At 39.9% G+C, this 27,577-nt stretch overlaps 1 protein-coding gene across 1 annotated transcript in view; it reads right to left on the bottom strand.

Moving 5' to 3' along the window:
* The window catches only part of CUBN (cubilin), a 139,599-nt gene that overhangs the window by 9,654 nt on the left and 102,368 nt on the right, over nucleotides 1–27,577 (bottom strand). The window contains exons 51-59 of the mRNA XM_061996580.1: nucleotides 25,301–25,450; nucleotides 24,366–24,487; nucleotides 22,024–22,249; nucleotides 19,826–20,013; nucleotides 17,300–17,456; nucleotides 16,453–16,602; nucleotides 10,234–10,434; nucleotides 7,946–8,075; nucleotides 6,876–7,093 (exon numbers count right to left, since the gene is read on the bottom strand). Of these exons, the coding sequence (XP_061852564.1) occupies nucleotides 6,876–7,093; nucleotides 7,946–8,075; nucleotides 10,234–10,434; nucleotides 16,453–16,602; nucleotides 17,300–17,456; nucleotides 19,826–20,013; nucleotides 22,024–22,249; nucleotides 24,366–24,487; nucleotides 25,301–25,450 (1,542 nt within the window). The remainder of the gene's footprint in view (nucleotides 1–6,875; nucleotides 7,094–7,945; nucleotides 8,076–10,233; nucleotides 10,435–16,452; nucleotides 16,603–17,299; nucleotides 17,457–19,825; nucleotides 20,014–22,023; nucleotides 22,250–24,365; nucleotides 24,488–25,300; nucleotides 25,451–27,577) is intronic.

The following is a 27,577-nucleotide window of genomic DNA, read 5'->3' as shown; positions in this document are numbered from 1 at the left end:
ATTACAGCAGAGACCATGCCCATGTTTCTCTGTTAAGAGCCATATCCTCTAGATATAGAATGAAGATGAATCTTTGAAGCTGTGTGCCTTTGAAGCACAGCCAGGGGTAAGGTTCATTTACACAGGTATAGATGCAGTGAAAGGGAGCCTGATGAGTAGTTTTAAATCTATTGGATACAAATAAACCAATGACATTTCAAAATGCAACAAATTGATTTCACTGCCCTTCCCTTCTCACTAAATGAGCATCACAAATTTCTACTAGAAGGCAGCAAAGTTCAAAGAACTGTACCAGTTCTGCTTGAACAGTGATAAGAATCCTCTCCTAGATTTCTGAATCGCATTTGGTCTTACCTAGAAGCATCCCTGAGAGTTCCAAGCTCCTCTCTGCTCTGAACTGAAAATCAGAATAAGCAAAGATTAACTCTGCCAGGACTAATGCTCTTTCCTGATGGGCCCTATTTCCTATGTGCAGAGGAGTCATTATGGCTGTAACAGTTAGCTCACAGCTTGTTTGGATCGTGGCTTCAAACAGCAAGGCTCAGAAGGACATGGGCCTGGAGGGAGGAATGTTTACTGCTCTTCTTCATCACCTGCCTGATACTGAAGGCTGGTAAACCTTTGCAGTTCAGGCTGAGCTGTCCCTGTGTTTGGCAATCACTGTGCAGACACTGTGACTTTGCATGGCAACGGGGCCCTGGCCACAGTGCCCACAACATTTCAGGAGGACGCTTCTGAAAACACAGGATTGTTTTTAGTCCTTAGCCTGGCCTTTATGCAGAAAGGATTTCTCACTGGTTAGATGGCTTGGCAATGCTTCTAGCAGTGACATTTAGGACTGCAAAGCTGCAGTCTCCCACTTTAGCAGGATTTCACAAACGCAGTCAGATGAAGTTCATATTCTTAGGTTTTTAGACTATTAGGTGATCCAAAATATAACAGTCCAGACATGCTCTGTGCCAAGCCTGCCCTAGTTCTGCAAAACTGTAATGTGTGTACTATCCTACCCATCTCCCCAATGCTCATCTGGGAGGCCAGGGGCAGATGTGAAGTCTGGCTTCACTTTAATACTGCAATAATGTTTGTTGGCATCACAGACGCCCAGGCTTCTGCAGATCTCTCTTGACATGTGAATCAGAAATGTCTTATCACCCTTTGTTCATATGCACCAGAGCACAGATTTTCAGCTGAAGAAGTCAATGACTTCAGTCAAACTGAGATAATTCATGCCAGCAGAAAGTTGCCCCACGTCTCTGTGAAGTGCCTTTAATCTGAACATTTCATCAACTTGTAAACATTTAGGCACTACAAAGTTATACCTAAGTGCTGTGTCTGACAAAAACCCCACACCTAATTTTTCCAGATCGGTCAGAAATGTCTGATTTAAATGTCTACCTCTTTTCTAGTCTGTCCAGTTTGAGCATGTAAACCACTTATATTTATTTTGCTTTGGAAGAAGAAATGTCAGACATTAAATAGCTGACATTTCTGAGAGGCATTTGTAGACTATCCCTTAGCTCAACAGTTGTATTCTTCTCAGAGACACTGAAGCAGCCTATTTCAACACTGCAAGTGCATTCTAAATTTAGCTAGATTTCAAGATGCAGCATATTTTTATATTTGAGCCCCACAGTACATTTAGAAACAGGCCAGGAATTGTGACTTATGAACATACAGTCTGAGCTTGGTTTGGATATTCTTATTCTCATATGATTAAATCAATAAAAGATACCTTAGCAATCATTTTGGTTGTTGTTTTAATAGATTAAGCTCATCATAATTAAGCCATCACAATGTAATGAATTTGAAATGTGTAATACTAATGTGTAATGTGTTTGGTAAAAAATTATGTGAACCGAAAGCCCACAGAAATTTTTGCAAGAAGAGTTGTGAGTTTCAGGCAATTTGCTTCTGAGCTAAACCCTCTGCAGCACCAGTTTCTAAGTCCAGGATGGGTATCTTGAGGTACACCCCTGGAAACTGGTGCCAGTAGGCTATGAAATCTCTGTCAGGCATTGCTGCTTTTCTAAAGGCACAAGGAGATGCAACAGCATTCACATGCCACAGTCAGGGATGTGTTCTTCTAAGATTACTTTGTTGGAGGGAGAAAAATTTGCAGGAAACCTGAGATTCAGTTTTGCTGGGTCCTTTCCCACCTAACGGGCCACAACTAGGAACTGAAGACAGAGTGAGACAAGCTTTCAGTTTGCAGAGCAGAACTGGACTTAGGACTCTATTAAGCATGTTTTCTGTTGACAAAATAGCATTAAAATGCTGTGAAAATTCTACTAGATCCATTTCTTTTTTTCAAGTACACTTTAATTTCATTAGGGGAGAGCATAACAGTAAAGCCATTAGTAACAGACATTTAGTATATTGTATTCCAACCAGGAAATAAGCAATTCAAAACACAGCTAATAGAATAAGGGAAGGCAGATGCCTCTGGGTGATTTACCAGGTAAGTTTCAGATCATTTTTTCAAGGAAGAGAAGCATATAGATTCTCATCTGTATCCATAATATGCACACTAGGTTACTTTTGTGAAATGCATTTCTCTGGTATGTCAGAGAACATCCCTTTTTCTAACAGTTTTTCTTCTAAGAAACTCAACTTGCTTATTATTTTTTCCACCATGTAAAATGACTAATATCCATTCAATGGAAATGCTGATTTGAATAAAAAGGATGGAGGGATCCTGGAGAGACAAACTGGCCAAACTGAGGACAATGCAGAGGACAGGGTGTTTAATGACTTTGCATTCCTAATGGTTGCCAAAGTTTTTCGAGGCATTTCTTCTGCCTTACAGCCTACAACACTAGTTTTCTCTTTGTTGCCACCCTGTTCTTCTTGCCTGTCTATATCCATCTGGTTTTCCTCATCTTGTGTTTAACTCATGATCTCTCTGTGTCAGCAGATTGCTGCTTTATCCTGCCTGTGCAGTGCCTAGTGCAGGGGAATGGCGACCCGTGAGCTCTTTCACAAAGCATAAATGGCAGTTTCTCCTGCTTGCTCACAAGGGGCAGTAGCAAAAACAGGAGGGGAAAGAGCTGTCTACAGCCTGAAGTCAAGCAGGATTAAGGGCTACAGAGAAGAAGCAGGCAGTCTTCCTTCCCTTCTCTATCTCACCCTCCTCACTCTCTTTCAGTTTTGCATGTATTGTGTGTAGAAAGCTCAGAAAGAGCTTTTCACTCAATCCCCTTACCTACCCATGAGTACCTCTTTGCTTCTTATAAACTCAGGTGAGCTCCTTAGAAAGCCTCAGTGGACAGACCTGTTTACCAGAAAAACCCAAATCCTTCTCCAGTTGCTTAGAATGTGAGATGATTTCATTCCTGGGACAATGGAGCTATGTACACAAGCACAGAGAGCTGCCAAGGAGACCTGATGTGCTGTTAACAGGGTCACAGCTATGTCTCCTGATGGGCATTGCTGGCTCTTTAGAAACAACAAAATCTCCCAGACCCTTATATGTTTTCTCAGCCTTTTTATCATAAGCCTAAGAGGGATCACAAGTTGGAGTGAGAGGTTTACTCCACTGCTAACTGGGACTAGGCAGAAATTCCATTGATCACCGAAGTCAGCAGAGGTAGGCACAGGCTCTGTCCCAGCCAGCCAAGGTCAGCTGAAAAGCTCAGGTCTCCCCTTAGAGCTGGAGAGATAATCAGGAGATCTTTGCCTGAGTCACAAGCTCAGTACATGCAGACCTCATTCTTTAGGGACAGATCTTAGCTTTTCTTCCTTCACAAAGACATCTCATGTAACCAAATGCCTTAAGCTGCTATTGATTTATCTCTCCTCATCCTCTTATTGATTGCCCACAGCAGTCACTCACTATGGGAAGGAGGTATAATTCTCATTTTACAGACTGAAAGCAAAGGCAGAAAAAAGGTCAGTGGTAACTAAGGTAAGAGGGCTTTGTCTTTCCACAAGTCTAACATGTGGAACAGGCTGAGATCTTTCAGTCAGCCCAGTTAACCAGCTCAGCCCAAGAACATGCCCAAAAATGAGGCCAGTAAATGTCCAAACTTAGCAGCACAGCACCAGCGAGGGCCATATGGTCCCCTGCCTCAAATGTACCATCTCATAGAGTCAGTTATGACAAAGAATGCTGCCTGTGAAATGTGCACTTAACATCATGTTGCACAGCATATGGAGTTCCATGGTGAAAGAAAGGACATTTGACCTCCCAAAAAGTGAGATGTTGCTGTACTGTCAAATTAATACTATTTCATAGCTTCTGTTAGTCTCCCTTTTCTGACTTTTGGAGTGACCTTGCATATTCTAGTGGGTGCAGGATCCGTGATGCAAACAAGTTGTTTTAATTAGAGCATGTTTTTCTATGGAAATGTTAGGTTTTAACTCTTTGCATGCCTGGCTGCTGTCAGCCTTGCTAGTCTTCTGTGAGTTTCCTACTTCATCTTCTCTCTTCCCTCACACCACAGTGGTTATTGAATGGACTTCCCAGCTAAGAAAATTCAAAAGAAAGAAAGAATGTATAACCCTGGATTTTGGCAATGCCCTTGAGAGCAGCCTGATCAGGAAAGAAACTGGAAGAGCTTGTGAGGAAAGGAAATAGTTCAGTTTGCTACAAACGAGTGCACTGTTTCTTCTCATTTCTTTCCAATACATAATCAGGGTCACTCTTGACATTAAACAGAGGCAATAATTACATTATCTAGTTGTGCTTCCCTAGAGTGACTGCAGAATAATGTTCTCATTGTCATCCAACAAAGAATGAGGCTTCTTGTTTCTCTACAGATACAATCTTCCTTATCCAAGAGATTTATCACTATTAATTGTCATCTGATTGCATTTGTACCCTTAGAAAACCACATGGATTTTATCTTTTGACAGACATGGGGGAGCTTCTCTAAAGCACCATTTAGAATAACAGGCTTTCAGATTCTCTTTCACTTGAATCAGAATCTCAGACCTCATAGGACAAAGATGTGTCACAGATTTTCCTGGCTCTATTTTTTGGACAAGTCAAACTGTAAACGTTTAGAAGACTGTGACTCATATTTTCCTTTTATGCTTTTTTTTCTGCTTTTTGGCCATTCTGTACTAGTGGGGGACTGTCAGAATCTTTCCTAATGGCTGTGTGGTTTAGTCTGTGTGGCTTGCTTCCCATGGTGAGGAAAGCAGACCTACTATTAAGCATTGCACCACCACAGGCTCTTCGTCACACATCCCACATCTCTGCATGGCCATCTTTTCCAACTTGGAACTCCATTGCTCCTGAGTAACTCCTGCAACACCACAACCTCCCTTTCCTTGGGATCCTGCAGAAATGTCCCTACAATACTCAGCTTAAGGGATGTCAGAGTTTATTCATAAAAAGCTTGTCCTCACTCTAGGAGATTATGAGGCATGGTATTGACTTGAAGAGCTTGGCTTGTGTTCTGTTGTGTGCTTAAGCAGAATCTCTGGCAAGTTACACAAATAAATCTAAAGTCAGTGGCTAAAAAATTGACCATATGCCAATGGGAAGAGCAAGAGCCTGGGGAGTTCCTTATGATCTCACCCTGGAAACACGAAGCCAGGCTGCAGGGGATCTCTGACAATGGATACCTAACGGTTTAAAGACAGCAGCATAATGAGCAACGTTGTGTTACCTGAATTAACAGCCCACAAGAGTAGACTTAAACATTCTTGTAGCAATTACTTAGAATGAAGCAAAGGAAGAGTTAATAATAGTCATGACCATGAGGCTCTGTGAGAATATTTTTCTTGGCAAACCCTGTAGAACAAGTTATTTTCCTTATCTGTAAATACTTTCTCAGACTGTATCAAATGAGAAAGTCCATAGCTAGGGGCTGGGAGGGGATTGAATGACTCAGCAGAAGACTATGTTTGTTCTGACACAAAGGCCTTTCATTCTGAACTGTCTGAGTGCCAACTTTGTAAACTGGACAATTACTTCTTTCTAGATCACACACAAAAAAAAGAGTTAATTACTCAGGAAACTGGTATTGATGACATGAAATAAATGTACATGTAATGATCATTTGTTGCTTATCATCCATAAACAGTTCAGATATTAGAAGAAGGTAACTCCTTTTACACCTTCATCTGAACAATAATCTACTGAGTTTAAAACCTTTTCTTTTTTGGTAAGGAAATAATCAAGCTTTATCCCTGACAAAGCCTCCATCAAAACATTTAACATCCAGTGCCTTCTTACTATGAACTCATTTATCCTATGGGCAACTAACCAGATTGATCCTCACAATCAGTAGAGGTAAACACAGTAGTTCCTGGGAGGAAACACCAATCTTAACTGAATTTAACACTTTAGTTTTTAAAAAGGTGTGAGATGAACTGCCCAGGGAAGTTGTGAAGTCTCCTTCTCTAGAGGCTTTCAAAACTCACCTGGATGTGTTCCTGTGTGACCTGATCTAGGTGGAGCTGCTTTAGCAGGGGTTTGGACTAGGTGATCTCTAGAGGTCCCTTCCAACCCCTACCACTCTATGATTCTATGAACCAGGAGGAAATTGAGAATAGGTGGAAAGGAAGCATCTTCAGCACATCACCAATCTTTGTGTACAGAAGAATAAGAATTCTCAGGTATTGCCAGATTTCCTCCAAAGACAGATCTTTAGGTGTTGCTAAGTCTTCAGTCACCCAAGAAATGCCAATGCCTTCAGCAAAGCAGGAAGAGGTTGTCAAAGAATAAAAGGAATCAATTCAGAATGAAGGCTGGAATGCAGGGATTGCCTAGGTGTAATATTTAGCGTAGTACACTCAATTTCAACAAAACTAGAAACATTCTTCTGCTTCCACCACCCTTAATGAGGGTGACCATAACTACTCCTCACCCAAGCACATTGCTTACCAGCAAATTATTGGGGTTATTAGTCTAACAATCCTCTTACCTAAGGTCTCCCTGAAAGATGCTTTCCATCCCCTGTCTACTCCATAGAAGTCAGTGTTGAACACCACGAGTAAGTTATTACTGGAACTCTTAATATTCGGAGGCAGTTCTGAGCCACAGAATTTCCCGAGGAGAGGAGCATGTGTGTCCGACCCATCATACACAGCCACATAATCTTTGTAGCAAGATGGAGATACTTCAAGCTGGAAGCTGTTGAATCTGTAAAATAGAATCATAGAATCGTTTCAGCTGGAAGAGACTTTTAAGATTGAGTCCAGGCTTTGTCCCAGCCCTATCAACCACTGGACCATTTCCCTAAATGCAACATCAACCTGTCTCTTAAACACCTCCAGGGATGGTGACTCCACCATCCAAATGAATACACTTGGAGCTTTAAGTATCACATTTTGATTTCTGTTCCTGTGTTAAATGTGCTTGTAGTGCCTGAGAAAAAAGTCCAAGTAATAGCAAGAGGCAAAGCCATACACAGAAAAAGAAATCTCCCCTGTGCAAACAAACCCTCTCTCACTTCTGCAAATTGCTCAGGCTGCAATTTCCTTGGGCACGTGAGGAGCATATAAAATGCAGGCTCAGAGTGCAGACCAGCTGGGTCTTCCACTTAGCTGGGAAATGTTCTCTCAACTCATAATCAGCACATATATGAGATAAGAATGTGTCCATCTTTTAATTTCTTAGTGGCAAGACTTTGTGGCATCCACATCCCTCTTTCATGCCAGACAGCACACACCCAGAAGTGTACTCTTTCTGGGTGAGTGTTATTACTTGGACTATTCAGTGAGTACCAGACCTCTAAATTAATATGTTTTCTTCTTATGTAAACTCACAGGTGTCTCCTAACTCCTCAAAGTCTGACAGAACTTAAGTAAAAGGATGAGCTGCATTTATACAGCTTCTTAGTCCTCTTGGTAACCAAAGTAGGAAGTTAAAACTGTGGTGATATTTTGCATGTAACAGGTTACAGAGGAAGATATAAAGGAATGATTGCTGTCTTTAATTGGAATTACAGATCTCCCTGATCCCTTAATGACAAACTGAACTTGGATTACATACTTGAGGGACACTACTTTGCCATTTCCAGCTGTGATGTAGTATGAGCAGTTCATGTTGTTGTGATAATCAAGAGCTGCATGTTCTGGACTGCTGATAACACCAACAGAGCCATTGAAGGTGCCACCACAAGCTGTAAGGGAAACAGAAAAAAGTCATTAGCATCTGAATACTAGTTTGGCCCTAATTCTGGTATTTCTTGCAGGAGTTTAGGCATAAGGAAAGAAAAGCCCTTGATGAATTAGCAGCAGTCTTTGCTGTCATGCCTACAACTGTTAGATGTGGTAATGGCTCCATGTTTGCTCAGTAAAAGTTTGAGCCTAATTTCAAATGTGCTGCAGTAGGGCCAGGGAGCAGTGAGATGGGGTTGGTGCCCCAAACAGCAGCATGAGTAGTTCTACACCCATTCTACCTTACCAAGAGAAACCTAGCTGATCTGTGGGCAAAGACATTCCTTTATCCACACCCTGGCCCCATGGAAGCCTCTGAAAGTTTGGCACTGGCACAGAAGCAGCCACAATTCCACTCATAGAGCCACATCATATCTCCACCTCCCCACAGGGTTGGGACATTACTGTAGCATCTGTTCTGTGCAGACAAGCAGACAGGAGTCCCCAGGTGTCACTAACCCAGGGAGTTTGTTCCCCATCTGACCTTGTGCTGGGACTTGCCAGCAGTAGTGGGGTGGCTGAGTTGGAGGACTGCATCTTTGCTCTCTGTCTGAGGAGCAAGTTAAACTCTGCAGCTGGGAACTGAAGGAACTGGTTGGCTTCTCAGGGTTTCACACCATGGATGCTGATGAGGCCAGGATGTGGGTAATGTTTGTTCCCAGCTTCAGTGCTTGAGGAACAAAAGCTATTATAAAACCAACTCTAATCTCAATTGTTAGCTTCAGCCTTTATTTTACAGTCTCCACTGAGCAAAAAAAACCCGTTTCCCTGCGTCCTGTTGATAAATAGCTCAAAGCTTTTAATGTTTTAAAGGACATGCCATTGCCCAGGCCACCACCTTGACAAAGGCAGTCCCATACAGGGTGCTGCTGGACACAGAGCCCTGGCTCCTCAGCTGCACTCAGGCCAGCAGCCTGCAGCACTGGCAGACAAAGGGCAGGAACAGCAAGGATAAAGAATCAGCTTTATTCTACACTAGGAGAGTGAAGCCTTTTACATTTTTTTCAGCAAACAATACAACTAGAGGGAAGAGGAATGTTAATTGCTAGAATCTGCTTTGCACACAACAACAAACTATTAAGGCTGCAGTCATCTTTCTCAAATGTCAGAAGTCATAAGTCAGATAGCAGCAACTGACTGGAGTGAGTTATGAAGGTCTTTTCCATGAGTAATGGCATATTGTCATTTCTCAGTGCCATTCTGTCTGTCTTATCTGTATCAGGCCATTCATTTTACATAAGGAATTTAGCCTTGTGCTTTTTGCTGTGGCTGTAAACATGAGGAATGCTTTAAGGGATATACCAAGGTTGGTAACACACACCTTTCTCTGCAGTTAGAAAATGATGCCTTCAAAAATCAAAGTACTGTCTCTATAAGTGAAACCTAGAAAACACTAAGATCATTTTTGAAACCAAAACCTTTTGGGATATTTGTATTGCTGCAAAAGTAAATTCTAAACTCAGTTGGCAACTTCATTTTCTAACACATATTTCTGCTTTAAAACAAAAGAGAATAACAAAGAGTAACAAAAAGTTTTGTTGAAAATATTTAGTAAACACTAAAGATATATCTACACCCTAATTTTTATTTACATTAATGCCTGGCACTGCAAGAGGGTCATCAAATGGAGGCATATAGCTGGGTCCATTTACAGATCCTGTCCCATGTTGTATAATGTGGTTTTAGCCTAACTGAGAATCAGACCATTCTCCTGGATGTGATAATATCCTTTCAATTAGCTCAGTTAAATAAACTGGTGATGCTTCTCCTTAAACATTGCAAAAAAACCCCATCAAACAACCCCTAAAACTCAAACAAAACCCTGCCAAAATGGGCTGTATTTATTTTCTACAGCAAAAGAAAAGTGTTTCGGTTTCTGGCTCAGTCCCATGTAGTGTCTTGAAATGAGAATTACAAGGTAACACATTAGTCAGTGACAATACACACCCAACAGTCCAATGTCCTGGTCCTAGGAGCTCTTTTGGGCAAGTGCAGAGGGAATATGAACCATCTACATCCATCTGAGGTACTCCCAAAATGACTTATAACATTTCCTACCCTGAAACATTATCCAGCCAGCATTATTTCCACCACCTAAAGCACAGGACAGTGGCTACTCACCAATTGCTCTGTATCTTGCCTGGAAACCAAAGCCTGTGATGTGTGAGTCAGTGTAGAAGTTGAGCAGCACAGGTCCAAAGACATTGATTGGATCAGGGAGTTCATTACCACAGAGTGTGATGAGAGGATGTGAGGTGACCCTCACCCCTCTGAAGATGCTTACTCCATCATAAAGACAAACTCTGCTCAGGAGTGATGGGGCTGCAAGGACATACAATGCACAAGTGTTAGGAGCATATTTGTCATGTGATTTACTGAGCTGCAAGTATATAGACCTCACACAGGATAAGAATTACATTTGGTATTACTTTCCATGCCAGGACCTCAGGCTCTCATTTACCTGCAAGGAAGCAAATGTCAATGAGTTACACAAGAAACCTGGATTCATGCTGTCTGTGAAAAACAAAGCACACATCTGAAAAATGAGCTTCATTAGCTGTCATGCTTGTAGAGAAACTTGCTGGGGGTTTTTTGTCTTTTTCTTCATCATTTACAAGCATAGCAGATGCTTGGGTGTCATATGTTTATCCAGGTTTTCAGGTTTAGTGATCTGTTAGCAACAATGGAGCAGTTACTTAAACTGCAAAGGACTCATAGGGAATTCTCTACGTTCCACAGGAGAGATGCTGAGCTTACTGTTGAAGCAGAGTGGTTCCTGCAGATTGTCCAGTCAAAACAAGCTGCTTCCCAGTGCTGTAGGAAATAAGATGAGTCATATTGAATAGGATCACAAATAGGAATGGAGTGGTAATTCTGTTTCACAAGAAGGACAGAGTGATCCCAGCACTCAGATGTGTTTCACATCCTCTCTGGAGTTCTACTTTAAAAATTCCTTCTCTCTCAGTGAAGACAATGTATTCTAGCATGCTTGGCAATTAGGCCAACAGGGAAACATGGTGCTTGTGTAACTCTTATTAAGGTAACTATGTTGGAAACAACCAGCCACATTAGATAGCTGATTACATTGTTAATAAAATAATTCATGTTTCAATCTGTTGCACTGGAAAGAATAAGATGGTTGACACAGGATTGTGAGCAAAATGCTTAATTTCTGGCTCTGAATCCTTGTTGTTTGGGCCAATTTAATTTATGATCTATGAATCCTGGCAGGACTGATGATCGTTTGATCTCTATCCTGTAACTCATTCTCTTGTTTATGCTTTTCCTTAATTTCTCACCATATTAAATGGATTACTCTGTAAATAATCCTCAGCCTCAGATTCCTCTGTTCTATCTCCTCATGTCATACTTCTAGGCTCTATCCAAACAGCACTTCATCAGCAATTCTTTATGGTTTATTTCCTCTAATTCTGTCATTTCAGATCTTTTCTAGACCAACTTCTGTCCCTTGTGCTACAATGGAACAGCTTTTGTGAGTCTTGTATTGGGTTTGTTTGGCCAGGCTTTGGTAGCAGGGAGGCTACAGGAGTGGCTTCTGTGAGAAGCTGCTAGAATATCCCCTGTATTTGACAGAGCCAATGCCAGATGGCTCCAAGATGAAACCACTGATGGCCAAAGCCAAGTCAATTAATGATGGTGGTGATTAACATACTTAAGAAGGGGAAAATAGTTACTGTGCAGGAGCAAGATTCAGCAGAAGAGTGAGAATATTAGAGCAATAACTCTGCAGACACCAAGGTCATTGCAGAAGAAGGGGTAGGAGGTGTCCAGGCACTGGAGCAGAAGTTCCTCTTCAACACATGGTGCAGCCCATGGTGAGGCTGACCCTGCCCCTCTGCAGCCATGGAGATAAACTCTCCTATTCAGCTGAGGAAGGGGAATAAGGTGCCTTTGGTGGGCACCTGGCATCCAGCCAGGGTCAATCTACCACAGTCTCCAGAGATCTTTTCTTAGCCAGATATCAGACCCACATACATATTTAGCTCTGTTTTTCTTCATAAAACCTTGTCCACTAGGAGCCTTTACTCATCCTTCTGGTATTTCTGTGTTCCTTCTTCTGATTCATCCATGATGAGGATTCAATGAGACATCTCCTCTCCTGTCTTTCTTTGTCTCCACATTAGCTCTGTATAATCTCATTTTCAAGGACAGATGCAAGCACTCTCTCTATGCTGATGACCCCACAAGTTTACATTCCTCCTCCAGACCTCTTTCTGTTCTGACTAAAATCTTATTTCTGCCTCTCAACAAATCCACTCAACAGAAGAGCTTCCTCTTTATACCCTCAAGTCTTTCTTTGAATCTTCTTTCTTTTCTGCCTCATCATTTTTCTTGCCCTCATTAGAGTCAAGTTTATGATTTAGATCTCTCCAGGTCTATTTCCAGTTATTATCTTTTAGATAAACTCTTTCCTATCCTTCCATATAGCTATGACTCAAGAAATAATGATTTTTCCAACAGGAATACTGTACCATTCATTCCTCTAGCCTTTACAATACTTCTTCCAAACACTGCAGCATAGATCCATTATTTGGTGTGATGTATGAACATCTCCTTTCTTTGTATTGCACCACATATTTGCTTTCAAGGCCTTTTGTTATCTGTCTACTCTCTATTCAGCATCTCACAGTACCACTCAGCATTGAGACATTGACTCCTGCCTTTAAAGTTCACATGATAAGAGCTTCAGTTGTCCTAACATTACATTTTGAACGATGCCTTTGTGTTGCCTCCTTTCTATTTAGTAGAAATTTCTGTCCAGTCTCATTATTCTCCATAAAGTCATTTATTCAGTATAATGCCTGCACAAAAACCTCGTGTGAATTTGGGCCCCTAACTGTCTGATCACTAATATCAACATCCTCTTTTTATCTCTATCCATAGAATCTGTTTCATTTTGTATTGAGGCAGAAGCTGTCTTTTTGTTTCAAGTTTACAAAACTTAACATAATAATGTTTCAGTTCACGACTGTAGCTTCTGGTATAAATGGAAATGCAATTAGTAATTACTAATATAGGAGGAATATTATACATATATATATATTTTCTATATATATATCTCCTATATATTAACCAGCTCCATAGCACAGAACACTATTTTGAAAGCAAGGGATTAAAAGTCTTTCATACACACATATCCTCTTTCAAAAGAACCCATAGAAAAGAAAGGTCTATTTTCTGAATTGCCTACTAAAGCAGATAAAGAAGACTCCAAAACAAAGCTTTGACTCTATCCCAGACTACAAAGTTAGTTGCATGACGATACAAAAGCAAAAAAAAGGAAAAGAAAATAAGTTACTAAACCATTTTTCAGGTTGATATGATACCAACACAGTACAGTTGTTTGGTATGGACAGAATATCAATACAGCTATTCCAGGAAGCCTACACACATTTCCCCTAATTTTCCATGATTTGGAACTCAGACTTTATTGGAGTTATACTCACACTTGAAGAATATTACAGCTGTTTAATAACAGTTTCCCTATTTGTAGGAATGTTCATATGAATGAAGCTTATGACCAAAAAATGGATAGTGATTCATTATTTCTTAGACAATATAAGTCTACTAAGATAATGTTTTTTTAACTAGTTGTAATATGTTAGATTTGTCTAGCCCTTTGATCCAAGGAGGGAGGTTGGATAGAATATGACACTTCTCATTGCCATGGAAGTGGGGCTGAGAAAACAAACGCACTCCCATTTGTTTAGTTCTTTATAACATAACCAAAGACAACAATGCAGGTGGTACTGCAAGATGCAAATGGCAACCTATGCAACTTCATGGATCAGGGAGGTTCTGTAACCATGTCAGCTTGGCAGAGCAATAGACAACTTCAGGCTGCAAGGAAATCACAGAGACTAAGCCAAACTCCATTCATAGGGTTAATCTTGCCTGTGTTTTGCTGCCTAAATCTGAAGTATCTTGTGTAAGCTATTGTCTGTGATTTCCTGTAATAGCCAATGGACAAAGAGAGTGAGGGAGGCCTTTAGAAGGTAATTCATTCCACCTGTACAACACATTTAGTTTTGAACTTAAAGTGCTTTTTCACTTCAGTATAGTAAGAGATGATCCTAGATGATAACCTAAATTCGATGTCTATTTTCAGAGGCTCAAAATCAGATAAAACCAATTTTCCTACCTACTGAGAGGCAGCCAATTTAGATTAAATTTTCATCACTAAATCAATAAATGCAGTTTCCTCCAGCCCTCTCCTGCTCTGTTACTTGCTATATTTAGTGCTTAATACATATTTAATATTTAGTATATGCATGTCATGTTCACTTGGTTCCAGATACTGGCATTCTATCACTGCTGTAGGTTAACTGCCTCATTTGGAGTCATTCTTTCAAATCAGAACAGGCAGCTCATAATAATTGAAAACATAACTACAGCAGAGATGTGACTAGCCCATGAAGTCATTTGGATTTATGTGTCACTGCACTGTATAGCCAGTTACCTTCTGCCTTCTCATTTTCTGGAAAAGATATCTCAGTTAAAGTCAATGTGATCTGTATGCCTTACAGATAATATTTTAGATACTTTATTTCATTACTAAACCATGGGAAAAAAAAGAAATTGGATTTCTTTTGAGATGTCAAATAGGTAGGAAATGACAGGACTTGGATATGTAGCGAAATTAAACAAACCAATCCAGACTATCTACACTGGTATAGTTAAAATTGTAAAAGCCACATTCAGCAGCAGCCTAGGCAGGTGCAATGCTTCCTTGCATATGGAATAGCTAGAAATGTTTTTACAGATGCTGACAAACCTCATCCTGCTTTTGCAAAAGAGCTATGGGAGTCCACTCTGCAAACCCTTATGCACGTGTGCTAAACATATTCAGTGCGACTGATGAATAAGTTCTCACTTCTGTATGACAGTTTCAGTCCTCTCTTCAATTTAAACCCAGAAGATTTCTCTTTGCTACAGGACTGAATCTTAAGATTCTGTGAAAAATATTAATAATCAACTACTAGAAAGTGTCATACTTGATCTTTTATAACCAGACATCCTTTAGCTCATACCCACAGTTCTTTCATGTATCCAAGGACTTTTAGCTCATAGGAAGCCTGTAACAATGAAGGAGCAAATTCCCTGCAAATATTTCCTTAGTATAAACAAGGGTCAACAATGTTTAGCATTTACTTAGGTCTACTTTTGTTATTATATCTATATCACCTCTTTGCTTTAACCTTCTTGATAGCAAGATTAATACTGGGATGCACAGAGAGAATATAGCTCAGTATTGTACTCATAGATGCCTCAATTATGTTGATTTTGCCTGCTGAATAAGAATGTCTTCTCCATGAAGAAGTTATACAGTTTCTGTGGTTTACATTTTTGTTTAAAACCAAAATAAATCTTTAAGTAGCAGTTTGTATTAGGGGATGAAAAAAGTTTCAGAGAACATGACAGTCAAAAGCTTTGCCTCAAACTAAGTTTAAAGCAGAATACTTTTGAATCCAAAACAGTTCAAGAACTTTTAAAAAGGGCTCATTTTATGACAATATTGTTTAGTTCAAAATAAAATTCAAATTACACCCCCCAGCTTAGTAACAAATTACTCAAAAATCTCTTTGATTAGCTGACGTTAAAGGAGTCAAATTAAGATGGCTCAGAATATGTGATCCCACCCAAGTAGTTTGACCATACAGATTCCTCTGTGTTATCATGACATCTACACACATAAAAATGTGATCCTATCCAAATTGGGAAAGTTTTACCATGCACATCAATGAGACCCAGGATATTATACCTGTTATTTCTTGGCTAAACACTGCTAAGTTTGAGAAATTCAAGAGTTTATGGGTATATACAACTTTCATGTGTTTTCAGTGACTGTAGTCTTTCACCTAGTTTCATGTTTATATGTCTGTACATCCTTGTAAAACACTTGAGTATATAAATATATATCTCCATTTTATCAGTTAAGGAAACAGAAGGACTGAAAAGCAAACACAGCTGACCTAAGATCAAATGATTATAAGATTTGATGGCAAAAAAAAGGCAGACCCAAATTGGGCACAGTCACTCTTATACTCCAACTACCTGGCAAATTCCCAACTTCATTGCTGTAAGATATTTAATAGGTGAGATCCATCTTTGCTGTTCTGGAAGCCTTCAGTGATGCAAAACTGAGCTCTGGAAACTATTTCTGTAAATGTTTCTCTGTAAATGGTTTTCAGAATGGATCAGCAAATTAAACCACCAACCATTTGCCATGATAGAAGACCTGTATGTTTCCAAGTAAGAAGTTACACCTCATAGTCCACACTGAAATGATGAAGAACTGAGTGTAAGCTGAAATGTTACCTTCCAAGTGGAAAGTCTCAAACTCTAGGATCACCAGTGACTGTGGTCCCCGATCTATGACATAACTGCAGTTCAAGTTGTTATCATACTGACTGGGGTAGTTAGGAGAGATGATACGACCTGTGGGGCTGGTAAAGTTGACTCCACATCCTGCAAACATAGATAAGACACAGTCAGAATCCAGGTGATAACCTAATTCCAGTTTTGCAGTGAGAAAATCAATACTGTACACAAGGACCTATTGTCTTCTTAATAGCCTGGCCAAAAAAAAAACCCAGGGAGATTAGGTCTTTCACATCCACACAGCAGAGGTTTTGGGACACACAGAGCTGTCCTGCCTACAGCCTCACACAATATCTTGGAGTGTCTTGGGTAAGTCCAGTCCATAGCCCCTCAGCCCACTGACCAGAAGGACATAGCATTGCTCTCTTTATGGGTTTGGACCCTGCATATCTCAAAATCCCTTAGTACACACAAGCATTGGGGTATATCAGCAGTTTAGTCCCATTTGAAAATGCCCACGTTAGCCCAAGTGGTACCATGGAGCCCTTCATGCCTGACAGCCAGGAGGATGCAGGCCATTTCTGAGTTGCTTTGTTATATGCAGAGGCAGGGAAGGTTTGACACCCAGACCTTCTGAAGCACACAGAACTGTTCATTTTCATGGAGCTCCTAATGACTTGTATAGCTTTGGAGTTTCTCTTTATTTGAAGGTACAGGCTCAAAAGCTCTTGGTTTCAAAAGGTAGGCAGAAGCTTCAAAGCCTTGTTGGACTGAGGTCTGAATTGCTACACACAGATCAAACCAATCCAAAATGGAACAGCCACCTGGCTTTAATATTACTTACTGCTTACAAAAGATGCAGAGAAACCTGTCCCAGGAGCATCCTGAGACTGAAATACTGTAGTTATCACATTGTTTGGAGCGGTGACAGGATCAGGAGCTGAACTTCCACATCCCGTGGTTAACAAAGCTGCTGCTTCTTCAGCATTTCCTTTCCACACCTGACAAGCCCAGATTGGAAATGGTTTAGTGCTTTCAAAGCTGATGTAGTTTGTGGGAACTAACTCAGCAGGAGCTGTGTAAACAATTGTTCTTTACATAGACTCATCTCACACTGAATCTTAGAGACCTGAATTGCCATTAATCTCTCTTCCTCACCTCCACAGTGAGTGAAGACAAAGACTTTTTCCAAGGTGTGAATCACAGTGAATAACTAAGGTTGCTAGGGACCCCTGAAGGGCATCAGGAGGTCATTTGCTTAAATCTCTGCTGACAGCACAGCCAACATAGATCAGGCCCAGGGAACTAAAGAAAAATATTTTATGCTCATCATTTTGATCCTCTAAATTATCTCCATAAATGTGAATGTCTGTGTGTACAGCAATGTACTAAATGTAATCCTCATATTATTCATAAGTCAATAAAAACCCAAAGCTGTCATGCTAGGGTAATGTAAAGGCATCAAACTGGAAGATCTGGATCCTTAATATATAAAAATCCTTTCCCTTTTTGTTATGTTGCTTTCACTTGTTCAATGACAAGTATCAGATCATGCAGAAAGTAAGAAAATAATAGAATTCACAAAGAATGTAATAAAGAAAAATACAGGATTTATAAAAGCATTACAGCATCTGCACCAATAACCAGTTCAGGTTCAATGAAAGTATTCAAGAAGCTCATGCAGCATTAGGTAGGTATTTAAGTGAAAACCTCTTCAGGTAATTGCTTAAGCAGAAGTTGAGGCTCTCAGTTTAAGCACTGAACTTTGAGACACATAAAATGAAACACGGGTAGAAATATTTGATGTTTCTCAGTCTTTAAACAATTTCTTGAATCTGGATGTTCTTTGTCAAGGATTTAAAACATCTGCTTTAAGAAAAAAGTAAAAGTCATTCACTCTAATAACTAATCTCATTTTTGTCAATGTGTTTGAGCAGCATTTTTGCTGGTATTTTGTACCAAAAATGCATTAAAAACATATCATAGAATCATAGAATGGTAGGGGCTGGAAGGGACCTTTAGAGATCATCTAGTCCAACCCCTCTGCAGAAGCAGGGTCACCTAGATCAGTAGTATTTGATTTTAAACCAATGTATTTGAAAGAAGTTTACTGGAACTAGAACAACCACATGAAATTGTGACTGAAATTTTGATTGCTCTAAGCAACTGTCTTGGAAAGGGTTAGCCAGTGGTTCTTCTGTAAGTGTAAATATATGAATCACCTCATGCATCTGACCAGGTGGCTGTGGCAATGGATGCTCAAAGGATTCATATAAACAATCTATGGCCTGGCCAAGATATTCAGAAGTCACTGTTGATTTTGGATTCCTCTTTTTTGGCTGCTCAGCTTGGAATGAATGGAAGGAACATCTGTACATCTTTTACACCTGTGGACACCTTCATACATCTCAAATGGGATATTCAGAAGTGGAGCTGGATATCACCAAAAACTTCAGATTTTTCTCTAGGCAGAAAATCTCCACTTTACATGCTTTTGACCATGTCATCCAGGACAGTTAAGAAAATTGAAATTAACATAGCTTTACTGGCTGGCATTAAGACTTTCATATGAGTGGAATTTATTGTAACATGTTACACCAATTCATCAGTGGATCGAGACACAAAACGACAAATGGGAAGGTATTTTTATTCCAGAGCCTTAAAAACTGAGTGCAACTGTGGTTTGTAAGTTGTTAGGTCTGTACAGATGTACAGATGCTCAAGCCTTCCTACATGTTGTCAAATTATGTTTGCCCTTTATTTCAAGTGGGAGTTGTTCTGCTGTGGAGAAAACGAGCACAAAACCACTGGCCATAAGCCAAATGCCTGAGAAAAAAATGACACTGAAAAATCCAAAGAATGTCCACTCCATTCTATTGCTTTGAAAACAAGCTGTTTGTGACAACCTATGAAAGATGTGAATGCTATCTTTGTTTTATGTGATTATAAAAAGGAGTAGTGCAACTTGACAGTTTATACACTTATAAAGAAGTTTTGTAGAATTGTGGTGTCAGCATTCCTGGTTTTTTGCTCACTGCAGTAATTTAAAACCTCTTTTCATTACACTATATTTTCTCATTATTTCCTGTTTCTATAGTCATATGTACTTTCTTTTCTCATATTTTTCATTTTGGCAGCAGTATGTAGGGTGATGAGCCCCTGCTAGTGATGGAACCTCAAGAACTAAGAAAAATACAAGCTAGTTCTCCAGGCATAAAGAAAACAGAGTGTATTGGTACAAGTACTACAGGTTATATCTCCCAGATGCTGTGCCTTGAAAACCCTAACCATGATGATTGCAAAACAGGATTCTGGAATCATGACTTCTTAAAGCCCTGCTCTGCTGACTCAATGTCAACAGTTACTTTACCTTCACATAGCTGTTCTGGCAGCTCCCATCGCTATCCGGAATCTGGAAGTTACTGTGGAAGTTCATCTCCAAGTGTTTGCTTTCATGTGTAATTATGGTCCATGTGCATCTGGTGTTCATGGGGAAGTTTTGAGGCCAATGGGGAGATTTTATCATACCATTATCTGAATGAATGGTTCCACCACATCCTGGAGAAAAATAGCAACAGGTGGTAGAGATGCTTAAATATTTCCTGGTGGTGTCAGCTTGCTTCTGTGACTACAAGAGTGAGAGGAAAGCCCTGACACACATTGAAACCTCATTTAGCCTTCTTTTAATTCATTTTCCTTCTCCTACTCCTGCAGCAGTGAGGTAGCTAAAAGTTACAATCTGGAGAACATCTCTCTACTTAATTTTCTCTTCTTCACAAGCTTCTTCTCCTTGCCAGTTCAGACTCATTTGCTCTCATCCATCTATATACTCCTGACAATTAGAATTGAGTATTGTTTAGACAGAGAGCAAGGGTCAGAAATACATTAATGACAAGCTCCTCCCAACACTGTGCATGTTCCTTCCCATATCCCACAGCATGCACTTTATGACTGACAGCCATTCAGAAAAGCACTCTAGGGAAAAAACCAGCCAACTGCTGAATCCTTTGTTTTTTCTCTCTCTGCAACATATAAATATTGCAGTTCTACATGAGTCTAGTCAAGTTACATCTGCTTACCCAGGGTAAAACAGTGACTTCCCCTCCAGCCCTGGCTACCCTATGGGTCTCAGTGGGATAATGGAGAAGGCTAAAAAACATGCCTTTACAAATTGTTAACAGATTCATTTATAAGGGGGAATAGCTGCTCATGGCTTTATGGCAGCTCATGTTCTTATCCATAATAAGTTTTGTTAAGTTGAAACATACTTGCAAATACCATGCCAAGGATAATTTATTAGGGCTGTGCATACAATACTAGGAACCCACCATTATTGCAGAAGCAATGTAGTAAAAGGCTGAATAAAGACTAAACAAAAGATAGTATTCTACTTGTTTTTACCTCTCATTTAAAGAAAAAAGTTTTAAAAGGAAGATTTTCTTTGTCATTCTTCTTTGTTAAAAATGGCATTTGTGTTTAGAAGAATATGAGGCCAAGTTTTGCTCACACATATGTAAATCTGGAGACTCTCAGAGGACAAATGAGAAGAAAGGAAATCAGGTACATAATAAGAAAAGATATCTCCTTTCACAGTGAGAATACCAACTATACCCATGTGTGTGTATGTTAATGTCTACTACACCATTGAAGAGTGGTCTTCCTTGCATATGTAATCCCAGCAACAGAGAACTGTGTCAAAAACCTGCTTAAGCAACAGTATATTCACACAAGCACAGACTAGGGATATGTGTAAGAAGACACTCTATCAACTGACTGTGAATGCTGCTAGAGCATTAACTCATGGAAAGCTGATGGGCATCCGCCAGGTTTGCAGCTGAAGGTGACACTAGTGGACACATTACCAGCCCTGTGCTGAGGTAGGAAGGTACAATGAATTGTGTTGTCTATCACCAGCCAGCACATCTACACTTGCCCTTAGTCAGTTCCTGAAGTGTGCAAATGGTGCAATAACTTGTGGGGTTTTTAAATCCAGAGAGAGGATAATTTTATGAGGGAAGGCAGCTTTTTAAGATGTACCAATTCAATCCCATCTACCACCTTCAAATCATACTGACATCTCCACTGAAGTGGAAGAGTTTTAGGCTGTTGGCCCATGCTCTTTGAGAAGTTGTCAAAGAGCCTCTGTATTCTCAAACTGACCTCTTTTTAGTTTCAAGCATTTAAACCAAATCAAACCATGAGACAATCGTTATTCAATAAATGAAATGTCTCATAGTCACTGACAATAGACATCACTGCTGGGAAGATAAAGGGCATGATATCAATTTACAGACACCAAGAAACTGCTAGTGGGAAGTATAAAATGTACAAAACCAGTCCAAATTTGATTTCACAGTGTGAGATCAGACACCACTCATTAATATTTCACTTTTTTAGTGCTAGCTTCTCTCAGGAATACTGAAGATGTTGGCATGTATTTCTTCTGTTCTTTAAAACACACTTGATTAAAGAGGAGGAACCTTAATTCCATGGTGTGGTTGGAAAGTGCTATGTAGGCATGATGTACTGCTTTGTTAGACTTAACAAAATCAGTATTTTTTCTCTTACCTAGTGATTCTGCTGTCCATGTTGCATAAAAGCCACCTCTTTGAATTGAGTGATCGGAGTTAAAGATGACAACTAGCTTGTTGGAACCAGATCGAATAGTGCCAGGGGATGTGTTTCCACAATAAGTTCCTATGACAGGAGACCCAGGAGAGCCGCCATTCAGGATAGTGACAGAGTCCCACTTACAAAGCTGGTGATTTTCTACCTGGAAGGCTGTAAATGTAAGCTGCAACACACAAAAATGACATTTGAGAGCTAACATGAGCAGAGGGGGTAGAGTATTTCCAGTCAGAGCCTGTAGCCATCCAAGCACAATGGTTTCTAGGTATGCTAAGAAAAACAACCTTCACTTCATTTTGATGCTTTCCTGCAAATATTACTTGAAGTCTTACCATTATAGGTGGCAGAAATGGAAGAAGAACACACAGGTTCACAACTGGCATTATTGAGACTTAACAATATGTTTCAAGCTAAGCATTGTGCTACAAAATGTTCTTGAATATGTGCAGGTGTTGAACTGCTTTCTTGCTCTCCAGGCTTTTGGTCATGAAACCTGAAGTTAACATTCGAATATAAGCAGGTATGAAAGCAGAAAGCCTTGGATTTCTTTTCTTCCTATTAATTTGGATCAAGTACTTAACAGTTGCTAAAAATAATGTTAACTTCCATTAAATATGAGAGACAATTCCTGTGGGTTTGGAGCCTGGATGCATCACATAAATACACTGGGCTGGGCAGGCAGATTCTTACTCCGTTTCCCTCCCACACTGATGCTGTTTGTCCTTGGAGTGATGTGCACACAGGTGGGATTTCCAGGCCAAAGATTTAGATTGCTGATCCAGTAGACTCATGGATTTGTTGATGTTGAAATACTGATGTACACTAATGACTGCCTGGCCCTCTTCCAATAAGTTTTTTCACCAGTTCTAGGATTGAGATCTTTGTGGAAAAGTTTAGCAAATACATAGTACTTCCTCCTGTAACCTTTGTGTGTATTCATTTGCAAAAAACTTTGCCTAAGGCAAAGATCAAATATAAATTTAGCTCAAATGGTTCAAGTTAGGAACTTTACCAGCAACTGAAACTGGCAGCTTATACTGGAAAATGTTAGTCTGCCTTCACCGAGGGAGCTGACACTCAGTCCTTTTAAAAGGGAAATCTGCTTCCATCTGATCAAGATTAGTTCTGCTTTAAACAAATTTGGGGATTAAATAGAAATCTTGTATTCTACTAAACCAAACCTGCATTCCCTGAATTGAGTAGTTGCAGCAGAACAGTTAGGACTGTCTGTTTGTACTTCTAAGAAATGCCTCTGTAGTTGTAAACAAGGAAAAAATGACAGGGAAACGAGTGAAAGATATTACATATGAAAATCTGCAACATGCTTTCACAAAATTGCTTTTCAGGTATTTTTCTGACCTGAACTGCAAATGGTACCATTTGGATCTGTTTTCCAAAGGATCAGTCAAATAATCCAGTGAAGTTTAGCACTGCTTGGTCATAAAGGTGCTTAAATTGGTCTCTCAGCAGTTTGTCTCAAGAGAGTAACAGGTCAGGCAGCTCATTAATAGTTATCAGAAGTAACAGTTCATTGATATCATTTGTACCATTTGTATTATCTTCCAGATCAATAAGAAACAAAAGTAACTTTCTAGTGACTACAGAGATGAAAGGACTGTTTCATCTCTGAGGAAAGGCTGAGGAAATGCTGCAAGACCAGAGACTGTTCAGCCTAGAGAAGATTGAGGTGGGACTTCATTAACACTTACAAGTATTTAAAGGTGTATGACAAGAAAATGGGGCAGCCCTTTTTTTTGTTGTCTCAAGTGACAGGACATGGGGTAATGGACAAAAACTGGAACACAAAAGAGTTAAACATTTAAATATAAGGGAAATCTTCTTTACAGTAAAGGCTGAGGGAGCCCTGGCCCAGGCTGCCCAGGGAGGGTGTGGAGGCTCCTTCTCAGGGGGTCTTCAAAACCCACCTGGAAACATTCCTGTGTGACCTGATCTAGGTGGATCTGCTTCTGCAGGGGGGTTTGGACTGGATAATCTCTAAAGGCCTCTTCCAACCCTACCATTCTGTGATTTTTATGAAGAAGAAGTCAGTGCTATGTTTTGACATCAAGTGACACTGGAATCCTTCTGCTTTCCAAAAAGTACAATCTAGTTTAGTGGCATTACCTTCATTTTCCCCTCTTTCTTAGGTAAGGCCCATGGGGAGATATTTCATTTTCCACATGTCTGATTTTCCAGATTGTCTCAAACCTGTTCCTAGAGAACTCAGAGGGTGCTTCTTACACTGCCAGCTGTGTAACACACAACCATGCCATGTTACTCACAGTGATGGTTTCTCCTTCAGAGGCCTCCAACAACCAGGAGCAGCGATTCAGATTGCTGTAAGGCTCTGGGTAGTTAGGACTTGAGATAACTCCACTTTCACCTGACTGTATACCACCACAGCCTGAAGAAAAAGGTAACAGTTCAATATATTTCAAATGAAGATTATTCCATTTGTAATACTATTAAAATATGTTGAAGCTGGACTGAATGAATCTATCTGGGAAAATCCAGTTTTTAAATTCTGTCACTGAATGGTGAGTAAACAGATATAATGACCTTGAAACTTTGCATTTATTGTGATACTTAAAATAGCTCTGCAAAACCTTTGCCATCTGACACTTACAGCTGCCTCCTCCACCTTATCTTCCATTTATTTATCTCAGTCTCTTAAGTAAACCAGTGCCACTCTTGGACCAACACAATCAAATCCAAAACTTGCTGATGTGTCTAGATAAGCACCAAGGCTAAATTCAGCTGTGGCAGGAAGAACAGTTATGCTGGCATGTCATTGGCAAAGTGGTGTTATTTGCACTGATACAGCCTTAAGTGGATTTCAAAATGAGTGCAAAGGTTCAAGCAGCAGGCTGTATGCCAGCCATGCTAACACTATGGAGGCCTATTTGACATAAGTCAAACTTGGCTGGTGTTACCTGTTACATCCCTATTCCCAAGAGCAGCCAGCTGCTCAGAGTGTTGCACTGCATTGCAAAAACTCACATGTGGTTTGGGGAATGGCAGAAAATAAATCTGAAAGTTCAGTTGCTAGCATATGTTTGCTTTGGATGGATGTACATAGTGGCAGGCACTGTGCAACTTTTGAGGACCTCTTCAAGAGCTGATCCACTAGTGTGTAATCTCAGCATCACCAAATGAATAGCAACATTCCCCAGAAGTATCTCGGTCAGCAAGGCAAACAGTCTATCAAGCCATTTACCTTCAAATGTGTAATGGGCCAAGAATCCTTTGTCTTCTGTGTATTTATCAGTTACAAAATGTACCCAGACCTGGGGGGCAGCTATGACTAGTGGCACAGATGGTGCAGCCTGACCACAAAGTTTGGCTATTAGCTCTCCATCAGCATCCCCTGAATGAAGAAAGAAAAAAGATATATACTTTTTTAATACATACAGCAAACATGCATTTCATTTTGTTTTGACTAGAGAACAAAGTACATATTACACTTGGTAAGTCATTATTTGCTACAGGTAGAGGCAGACTGCTGCAGTTCATTGCAGAGTTCTAAATCTCAACACTGAGGAAGTTCTCTTCAAAGCTGTATTAAGAATCTTTTCAGTACCTTGAGTTCCTATTCCCTCCCTGCCATCCTGCACTCTTTTATTTTGTATGACTCATCAGACCCAAAACCACAGAAAGTGCTTCAAAACTGCAGATGTTCTGAGGCAGAACAGAGGGAAGAGATGGCTCAAGGACTTGATCAAATGGAAGCCTGTTGAGCCTATGTGCCTGTAACATCCTCATTAAAGTCAACAGGGATGTTGAGTTTTCTACCATGTAGGGATGTGTTTCATCCATGAGTGAGCTGTCCCTGCTGTATTAATAGTGGATATCTCTTTCCTAGGGAATTCAACATACTGTTCCCTGTATGGCAACCAAAATGCCAGCATTTGCTCAAACCATTGAAATCTAAAAGGAAAGCAGAACACAGACCATTGCACTTCTGTTTTGCTCATGTTGGTGTAAGCTCTTATTTATCACATTGATTAAAGTATCACTTTCTGCCTATTACTGTTATATTATCAGAAGCAGGAAAATGACTATCATAGTGTTTCTCATGACATATGGACAATGCCATTTCTAAGTTTACTCCATTAATAACAGCAAGCTACTGGTCTTAAAAGCCTCCATTGAGAAGCAGCTCCCAGCTCTATGCAGAGAGGCAGGTTGATCTTGCAAAGAAGGCAGTAGAGCAAGAGGAAGAAACTTTGGGTGCTCTTCAAAGCCCTTTCACAGTTATTCCAAGTAACCTCTGAGTAACTTCATCTTTCTTTCATACACAGTGACACCATTTAAAATGCCTTGATAAAAGCTGACATAGAATTCTGTTAATGTAAATTACAGAGAGGATTGCTAAAACCTGTCTTGTTAACATGCACTGAAAATGACACAGAGCTGTACAAGCAGAAGACATTCATGATAAATTATGGTTTGGGAAACAATAGTAATAGCTACTTTGAGCATTAAAATATGAACTGTTTCCTTTTTGCACTTTTTACAAGGTGGTTGAGTGTGACATATGTTACTCAGCCTCTATAGTCTGAAAAGGAATGGTCAGCTGAGAATGAATAGTGTGCTTTTATGAATGGCCAGCTGGCCACAGATCTAGACTGTTGATAAACAGAAAGATTGTGCTGTAAGATTTGGTTCAAACTGAAGGGGATATTCTGAAAGACAAAATCAAGAGTCTTCCACAAAAGCCAAAAGTTAGGAGTGTATTTTTGTATATATTTACATTATATATTTATAGAAACATGATTAAAGATATTTGGATTTATATATATCTATAGCATCTATATCTATACCTAGCAATATGCTCAGCTGTCCCACCACATACAGACTACATGCATGGGCCTGATAATGTAATATAATGACTTATTATAACTTAATATAAAGCCATGCCCTAAAAAATTGAAGTGGTTGATTTTGTCTTCTTTTGTACAAAATATTTCTCAATCAATATGCAAAGTTAATCCTGCTTTTTATTTTCATTCAGTGCCATTAAGTGTGTTGTATGGGTAACTCAAAAGAATTTTACACATCTCAGTTTCACATGAGGTCTCTAGGGTGATTCATATGAGGTCTCTAGGGTGACTTACTGTTGAATCAGACCCTTCTCTTAAACACCATCTGCCTGAGTTTAGTGATATTCTGCACTGTTTGCATCTCAGTGCCCATTAAACTTTACTTGTCAGCACACACAGCTGAATTAGGGTGTTTTGCCTTTGACATGAGACTGGTTGTGAAACTGAAGATCCACTAGTATGGCTGAAAGGAATACTACTACATTTTTTCCTCTTTGATTGTATTGCCTGGAGGCATGAGGTTCACAATAAAGCAAGAGTAGTGGGAACAGATGAGAAATGGACCAGATAATATATTTTATTCTTTCTTAGACTTCTCCTTCCATTATTTCCCAGTTCCAGTGCATATATGGGAGGGAACTCTTAGGCTACACAGCTATGCATGTTTTGGC

The sequence above is a fragment of the Colius striatus genome, chromosome 5, assembly GCF_028858725.1.
Source record: "Colius striatus isolate bColStr4 chromosome 5, bColStr4.1.hap1, whole genome shotgun sequence".
Lineage (NCBI taxonomy): Eukaryota > Metazoa > Chordata > Aves > Coliiformes > Coliidae > Colius > Colius striatus.
The sequence above is the reverse complement of the archived record's forward strand: the minus strand, read 5'-3'. Positions and strand labels throughout refer to the sequence as shown.